Source organism: Poecilia reticulata, linkage group LG5 (assembly GCF_000633615.1).
Source record: "Poecilia reticulata strain Guanapo linkage group LG5, Guppy_female_1.0+MT, whole genome shotgun sequence".
NCBI classification, from domain to species: domain Eukaryota; kingdom Metazoa; phylum Chordata; class Actinopteri; order Cyprinodontiformes; family Poeciliidae; genus Poecilia; species Poecilia reticulata.
In genome coordinates this window covers 2,586,496-2,595,208 of record NC_024335.1, presented here as the reverse complement: position 1 = coordinate 2,595,208, position 8,713 = coordinate 2,586,496, and the positions used below count along the sequence as shown (strand labels likewise).

At 41.3% G+C, this 8,713-nt stretch overlaps 1 protein-coding gene across 5 annotated transcripts in view; it reads left to right on the top strand.

Annotated features, from left to right (window-relative positions):
• Window positions 1-8,713, top strand: part of chd6 (chromodomain helicase DNA binding protein 6) — a 61,321-nt gene that overhangs the window by 31,286 nt on the left and 21,322 nt on the right. For all 5 annotated transcript variants that reach the window (XM_008408314.2, XM_008408315.2, XM_017304897.1 and 2 more), the window contains exons 12-24: window positions 759-880; window positions 949-1,192; window positions 1,761-1,937; window positions 2,041-2,184; window positions 2,260-2,358; window positions 3,435-3,591; window positions 3,662-3,872; window positions 4,623-4,818; window positions 5,477-5,641; window positions 6,987-7,166; window positions 7,254-7,364; window positions 7,896-8,098; window positions 8,199-8,279. In XM_008408314.2, coding sequence (XP_008406536.1) covers window positions 759-880; window positions 949-1,192; window positions 1,761-1,937; window positions 2,041-2,184; window positions 2,260-2,358; window positions 3,435-3,591; window positions 3,662-3,872; window positions 4,623-4,818; window positions 5,477-5,641; window positions 6,987-7,166; window positions 7,254-7,364; window positions 7,896-8,098; window positions 8,199-8,279 — 2,090 coding nt within the window. The remainder of the gene's footprint in view (window positions 1-758; window positions 881-948; window positions 1,193-1,760; window positions 1,938-2,040; window positions 2,185-2,259; window positions 2,359-3,434; window positions 3,592-3,661; window positions 3,873-4,622; window positions 4,819-5,476; window positions 5,642-6,986; window positions 7,167-7,253; window positions 7,365-7,895; window positions 8,099-8,198; window positions 8,280-8,713) is intronic.

Genomic DNA, 8,713 nt, shown 5'->3' with positions numbered 1-8,713 from the left:
GTACAAAATATATCTGTGAAAAAATAGAGAGTAAACTTATAAATATAAAAAGATATAAATGAAAAATATTACAATACAGTGTAATTATTAAAATAATTAATAATAAAAACTTGTATTCAAAATAAAAACCATTAAATTAATAAATAGTGAATAATTAAAAACCTTCTTGTAATCGGCCCATAAAATTTAATGAATTAGTTAATAAATTAGTGAAACTTCCCCTTAATTAACCCATATAATATGGAAAATAAATTAATAAATACAAATAAATAGATAAAATAAACGTCTCCACTTATTTTTACCATCAGATATGATAAATAAATCAATAAAAATGAATAAATCAATAAGCAAATAAAAACTTCTACTTTATCAGTCCATTTAATATGGTAAATAAATTTATAAAAATACATAAATTAAAATTTCTCTTAACCAACCCAGAGAATATGACAAATAGATAAAAATAAATTAATAAATAAGGAAAAAAACAAACAAATCTCTTAATCAGCCCATTTAGTGTAAAAAATAAAAACTTTCCCTTAATCAGGCGATAAAATATGATAAACAATTAAAATAGATAAATTTATAAATAACTGAAAGGTAAAAAAAAAAATAAATGAATTGAAAAATGTGTAGAATAATAAAACATATTAATACAAAATAAAAATATCAACACGTGATAAAATAACAGTTTCTTGTATAAAATTAAAGTACATTTAATGTTTTATTTAGTTATATATTTTTAATCTTTCGTGTGGCAGGAACGCCCAGCTCCAGATAAATGGCAGAAGCTGGAGCGCTCCAGAGATTACCGTAACGGAAACCAGCTCAGAGAATACCAGCTGGAGGGGATGAACTGGTTGATGTTCAACTGGTACAACAGGTGAGCGCCCAGACAGACGCACTGGGAAGCCACTTCCTGTTTCCCGCTCACCTTCTGCTCGTTTTCAGGAAAAACTGCATCCTGGCAGATGAAATGGGTTTGGGGAAGACGATCCAGTCGATCACGTTCCTGTACGAAATCTTCAAAATGGGCATCCGCGGGCCGTTCCTCATCATCGCCCCGCTGTCCACCATCACCAACTGGGAGCGGGAGTTTCGCACCTGGACGCACATGAACGTCATCGTGTACCACGGCTCGCAGATCAGCCGCCAGATGATCCTGCAGTACGAGATGTTCTACCGAGACCAGCAGGTGGGAAGCCGGGAGGTGAAAGGTCACCTGTGCCTCTGTGGCGTCCAGAAATTCATCTACAGCCATAAAATGTCACAGGACTTTTCAGTCGGGCAGAAGTTTGAGTCGAACTCAGACGGTTGAGGCTACCGCTAACTAGCCGCTAATTATTGGCTTATTAGCTTCAGTTAGGCTACAAGATTGTTTTGCTACATTAGTAGCCAGTTAGGTGGCTATGCTATTTGCTCCATAGCTAACTAGCTAGTTTAGCCAGTTTGATAAATTAGCCAAACGTTCGTCTTCACCATTGGCCGTAAAACTTTAATTACATTTTTTTTTAGTTAACTTTAAACACATTACAACCGGGTGTTAATAGTGGCGGAAATGATGAAAAACACGACAGGAAGTTTTTTAATGACTTAAAACAAAATCTTCATGTGTGATTTTAGTTGCATTTCTTAGTTGATGACAATTGTGTTTTTTCCACATTAGTGCAGTACCACCAGCAGTGGAATCGCAGCTTCTGATGGCAAAACATTTGCCTTAACTTTCATCTTAATGGTCTTTAAAGTCTGATCCTCTGCTGCAGGGCAACACGATCTCAGGCGGGCTGAAGTTCCACGGCCTGATCACCACCTTCGAGATGATCATGGCCGACTGTCCGGAGCTGAAGAAGCTGCAGTGGCGCTGCGTTGTGATCGACGAGGCCCACCGCCTCAAGAACAGGAACTGCAAGCTGCTGGAGGGGCTGAAGCTCATGAACCTGGTCAGCCTCCGTCCGTCCGTCCGCACGCGCTCAGTAGCGTCTCCGACTGCTCCGGCAGAGACGCCACGTGTTGTGAAACATGTTGTGGTCCGCTTCCTGACAGGAACACAAGGTGCTTCTGACCGGGACGCCGCTGCAGAACTCGGTGGAGGAGCTGTTCAGTCTGCTGAACTTCCTGGAGCCGCAGCAGTTTCCCTCAGAGAGCTCCTTCCTGGAGGAGTTCGGAGACCTGAAGACGGACGAGCAGGTGGGTCCGGTCGGCTCCGAGGACGCCAGGGCGACGGCAACGTTTGTGTTTTATTTCCTCTCTGCTCCTCGACAGGTGAAGAAGCTTCAGTCCATTTTAAAACCAATGATGCTGAGGAGACTGAAGGACGATGTGGAGAAAAATCTGGCGCCTAAAGAGGAAACCATCATCGAGGTTCGGATCTGTCTGCCTCCGGTTAAACAAACTGAAATATTAGCACAAACCTAGCATCTACCTTAAAAAGTCTTAAATTCATGCATCTTAAATTAAAATGTAAGAAATGTAAGTTGGCTGTAAAATTTGTCATGGAGGACAGTTTCATCTTTTTTTTCTGTAGTGCATCTCATTACATTCTGTGATTCAAACAGTTCAGGCTAACGCTGACTAGCTGCTAATACACCCCTCTTGGCTACGCAGCTCTTTTGGAAGATGGGAAGTAAATTTCTGCCAAAGTTTCAAGAAATTTTGAGATGGAGCTGAGAAATGTCTAAGATAGAAACAAGAACATTTCTGAGTTTGAAAAGTTGGAAATTTGAGAGAAAAAACTCAAACCTCATAAATTTTCTAGAAAAAACAAAAAATTTCTGAGATCAAAAAAGTCAAAAATGTAAAATTTTTGGGAAGTTTCTCAGCTTCAAAAGTCAAAAATGTTCAACTTGTCAAACTCAGAAATTTCCAAGCTTTTTTCTAGAAAATTTCTGAGATAAATCTCTAAATTTCCAAGTTTAATCTAAGAAAAAAAAACAAAGAAAATTCTGAGTTAGAAAAGTTTAAAATTTGTAAGAAAAAAACAAGGAAATTTTGACATTAATCTCAGAAAATTTCTAGGAAACAGGAAAATTTCTCAGATTCAAAAGTCTAAAATGTTCAACTTGTGAAACTCAGAAATTTCCAAGTTTTTTCAGTGTTTTTTCACAAATGTACAACTTTCGGAGCTCAGAAATGTTGCTGTTTTTATATAAATTATTTAACTCTTCAAACTCAGAAATGTTAGTTATTTTTTGAGACAATTTCTAAGTTTAACTTTAGAAAAAACAAAGAGATACCAGAGTTTGAAAAGTTGAAACTTTGCTAGAAAAAACAAAACATTTGTAGTATAATCTCAGGAAAAACAAGGATTTTCAAAAGCCTCAAACTTTTTTATGGCTCCACATCCTGATTGGTACATTTTTGTACCTCTACTGGAGGAAAAGTTTGAAAGTCTTCTTATTTTGGTCGTTTCAGAGCTTTTTTTGTGTGTGTGTGTCCAGGTGGAGCTGACGAACATCCAGAAGAAATACTACCGGGCCATCCTGGAGAAGAACTTCTCCTTCCTGTCTAAAGGAGCAAACCAACACAACATGCCGAACCTCATCAACACCATGATGGAGCTCCGAAAGTGCTGCAACCACCCGTACCTCATCACAGGTTAGCGCCTCGTTTCCGGAGCAAACGTCGTTCAGATCTACGCCGTTTTTATTCAAACCGTTTCCTTCAGGCGCGGAGGAGAAGATTCTGGAAAGCTTCAAGAAGAGCCACAGCCCGGAGGCGCCGGACTTCCAGCTGCAGGCGATGATCCAGGCGGCCGGGAAGCTGGTTCTGATCGACAAGCTGCTGCCCAAGCTGCTGTCGGGGGGCCACAAGGTGCTGATCTTCTCCCAGATGGTCCGCTGCCTGGACATCCTGGAGGACTACCTCATCCAGAGGCGGTGAGCCGGACCGTCGCAGGCCTGTCCAAATTAATCAATAAATCACATGATCAATAATTAAACACACTCAATAGTTCCCATGATTTATAATTTTTCTCTCTTTCTACTTAAAACTGGATGATAAAACTTCAGTCTGGTGCTTTGGTCTCAATTAGGGCTTTTATTTTGAAGGACAGTTTGCTTACAGACACTTCATAATTTATTGTATTTGTTGTTTCGTTTATTTATTTTGGATATTTAAAATGTCTTGCAGTGTTAAATGTTCACTAGAATTAAAACTTTATTAATATGAAGCCATAACAATTAAATGTCCTAATGAAAATAAAATAAAACTCAATATATGTGGGAAAAATAAAAATATTTTTTTTAATGAGTTTGTTTTTATGTGGAGTTTAGTTTTTATTTATTTATTTTGAATATTAACACCTAAAATAAAAATGGAGTTATAAAATAAGTGGAATATTAGCTTCACAAAATAAAAGAATAAACGGTGAAATAAAAAGATGTAAATCTTGAAATAAATAAAATTGTTATCGACAAAAAACTCACAATTTCTGTTATTAGAACGTTTTTATTTCATGGGGACATTTATCTATTTGATTTGAGTTAGAATATTGATTATTAATGACAGTTTTTTAATTTTAAAAATGTAATTTAATAATGTAACAATGATTTGTTTTACAGTGCAGTGTAGAAGGTAATAACTGCTACTGTTCGCTCTCATCTGCTCGTTGCTTCTGCTGCGTTCAGCTACACGTACGAACGCATCGACGGCCGAGTGCGGGGGAACCTGCGGCAGGCGGCCATCGACCGGTTCTGCAAGCCCGACTCGGACCGCTTCGTGTTCCTGCTCTGCACCCGGGCCGGAGGGCTGGGAATCAACCTGACGGCCGCCGACACCTGCATCATCTTCGACTCGGACTGGAACCCGCAGAACGACCTGCAGGTGGGTCAGCGAGCCGGGAGACATGGACCGGATCGGACCGGACTGAACCGGATCGGACCGGACTGAACCGGACCGGACCGGACTGGACTGGACCAGACCGGACTGGACTGGACCAAACTGGACTGGGCTGGCTCGGACCAGACTGGACTGGACTGGACTGGGCTGGCTCGGATCAGACTGGACCGGACCGGACCGGACTGGACTGGCTCAGACCGGACTGGAATGGGCTGGCTCGGACCGGACTGGACTGGCTCGGACCGGATTGGGCTGGGCTGGGCTGGCTCGGACCGGACTGGACTGGCTCGGACCGCACCGGACTGTACTGGACTGGGCTTTCTCGGACCAGACTGGACCGAACTGGACTGTACTGGACCGGGCTTGCTCGGACCAGACTGCACCGAACTGGACTGGACTGGGCTGGCTCGGACCGGACCGGACTGGGCTGGCTCGGACCGGACTGGCTCGGACCAGACTGGACCGAACTGGACTGGACTGGACCAGACCGGGTCAGACCAAACCGGCTGAATCTGGGCAGTCAGAAGCCCTTTATTAAACCAGCTTCGTTTTTAAATTGGTCCATTCCATTAAACCACATTCTTCTTACATTTCTGCAGAAACCAATGTTGATTTGACGGGTTTTTCATGTTTTTTATTTCAGGCTCAGGCTCGATGCCATCGGATCGGACAGAGCAAAGCGGTGAAAGTCTACAGACTGATCACCAGAAACTCGTACGAGAGGGAAATGTTCGACAAGGCCAGCCTGAAGCTGGGTTTGGATAAAGCCGTTCTTCAGGACATCAACCGCAAAGGAAGCCTCAACGGGGTGAGAGTCTGAATTAACAAAAAACTGGAAGAAAAGCTCAGGGTTTGTACGGGTTTGGAAAGTGCCTGATTTCTGCAAAAAAAATCCTTGAAGTTACTTGATATTCAAACTACACAGTTTTGTAATAAAGTGCCATCTAATATTTGTTTGAAAACCTAAATTTGGAAAACAGTATTTACAGCTGAAACCAAATAATTTTACATAACTAAGAAAAAGACACTTTTTCCTCACAAGCCGTAAAATCACTTAAATTAGAATTATGATAATACATTTGTTTAACCGAAACACAACAATTAAAAAGAACAACTCGTTTTTTCACATAATAGTTTTGCGCTGGGATAAAGTTTTTGTCATATCGGAAACACTTTTCCGCTTCACACACCCCGTGTGATCATCAACCGGATGTTCCTACTGAAGGCGACGACAGGAAGTCGTTGTAGGATGACGACGCTTTTTTTGTATGTTTGTGTTTGAGCTGACCAAAGTTCTGGAGTTCCATTTTTTGTTGCTAGGTAACGGGGCTGGGCATGACTGGCGTTGCTAGGTAACGGGGCTGGGCATGACTGGCGTTGCTAGGTAACGGGGCTGGGCATGGCTGGCGTTGCTAGGTAACGGGGCTGGGCATGGCTGGCGTTGCTAGGTCACAGGGCTGGGCATGGCTGGCGTTGCTAGGTAACGGCACATTGCCCCATAGAATGTGACTTGGGCTGTTTTTTAGAAGCAGGTGAAACCCAAATGTACAAAAACGTGTAAAAAGTGAGTTTTGCATAAAATAATGTTGCTAAGTGAAAGAAAACCTCAGTTTTGTTTTTAGAATGTTTTTCGTAACTTTCTCTGTACACCATATTTCAGCATTTCATTCGAGCAGGGAGGTTATTTTATCGTAACATGATTTGTTTGGATTGTTTCTATGTGATGAATGTTTATTATTCCTAATGGCTCAGTGACTTATTGATCTGAGTTGTTGAAATAAAGGTTGACTTGTATCTCATAAGTTAAGCAACATTATTTAAATTGAGGATTTTTTAAATGTGTTGTTTTTTTTTCTCGCATCAGTCGGGTGTGTAGGATATGAGAGAGATATTTCAAAACATAAAGTTTTGTTATATTTGAGTTTAACTTGTCGCTGCTGTTGAATATAAAATACTGTCACAAAACGTGATTTTACATACTATTATCTTTATATACTAGTAATAAATGACATGGTATAATATTGAATTGAGACCATTTTTTAGTTTTTTTGATTTATTTTTGCCTCCAAGGTGTGGTGCTGTAAAACCTTGAAAACTTACCTTGAAAATGCTTGAGAAGTTCTTGAATTTCAGTGTTTTGGTTGGTGCTGCAGGTGCAGCAGCTTTCCAAGCTGGAAGTGGAGGATTTGTTGAAGAAGGGAGCGTACGGCGCGCTGATGGACGAGGAAGACGAAGGCTCCAAGTTCTGCGAGGAAGACATCGATCAGATCCTGCAGAGGCGGACGCAGACCATCACCATCCAGTCTGAAGGGAAAGGCTCCACGTTTGCAAAGGTCCGACACATCAAATGTTTCTGCTAAAATCATTCATTCTGCTTATAAAACTGTTTTTAATATTATTTTTTGTTTCTGCATCTTCAGGCCAGCTTTGTGTCGTCCGGCAACAGAACGGACATTTCTTTGGACGATCCAAACTTCTGGCAGAAATGGGCAAAAATCGCTGAGGTGGAAATCGACTCCAGATCAGAGAAGGTATGATATCTCTGAAATAAAACCCTAATTATTATATATCCGTCCATCGTAAATTTGTCCTTTTCTTACATCCATCCGTTCATACGTCCAGCAGCGCTTCCATCCTTTAGTTCAACTACGTCTAACTCTCCTTAAAGGTGACTTATTATGCTTCCTTGAAAAGGAAGGTTTTTGAATTGGCTCCTTTTCCTGAAACCAGAAACGTTAACTTGTTGTCAAAGACCTCTGTGTTTTTTCTTTTTCTTTAAGCGTTCAGCTGTTTTTTTAGAAATAGTTAAAACGTAAATGTAAGAATCAAAATGTGCAAAATATGAATTTTACATAATAGTCTCTGCTTTTCCGACACTGCAGGGATATCTCCCATAAATCTATGGTGAACTTTCGTATTTTTGCTTAAAAATTGAATCAATAAAAAGCAACCGTTTCCTCAGGAAGTTTTGGTCTGACTAAATCTGGACTTTTGAGACGCGAGTCTTGTTCCCAACCCAGATTTCTCCACTTTTATTCCTCCGGTTCTCTCTGGCCGTCCAGGAGTCCCTGGTGATCGACACGCCGCGCGTCAGGAAACAAACCCGCCACTACAACTCCTTCGAGGACGACGAGCTGATGGAGTTTTCCGAGCTGGACAGCGACTCGGAGGAGCGGCCGTGCCGGACCCGTCGCCTTGGCGACCGCACCCGGCGGTACCTCCGCGCCGAGTGCTTCCGGGTGGAGAAGAATCTCCTGATCTTCGGGTACGACGTCCACATTCTGCTAGTGCTTCATGCTGACGCTTCAGACCGTGTGAGATCTGCAGCGGTGTGTTTGTTGTTTATCTGAATCTTGGGTTTCCAGTTGGGGTCGGTGGAAGGACATCCTGAACCACGGTCGGTTTAAATGGCACCTGGCGGAGAGAGACATGGAGGTGATCTGTCGGTAAGAAAAGCTCCGAAACCGCTTGGGATCCTTCAAAGTGCTTGAATTTCAATGACGTGTTTTCAAAGTTTGGAAACAGCATGATTTCTTTATAAAGCCCTTGAAAGTGTTTGATATTTGCACTGTACAATTTTGTACTAATGTGTAATCTAATGTTTGATTAAAAGCCTAAATTCAGAAAACATTATTTACAGTTGAAACCAGATATTTTCATATTTCTAAGTCTGAGTTAAAGCAGATTAAACTTCTCTTGTTCTCGGTCAGTTAGAATTACCACAATTATTAATATTTGATAAACAACTGAAAATTTGCCAGAACATTTTTTTTTAGAGATTTATTTTCTTTGATAAAGAAAGGTAACGGGCTGAGCTTGGCTGGGGTTGCTAGGTAACGGGCTGAGCTTGGCTGGGGTTGCTAGGTAACGGGCTGAGCTT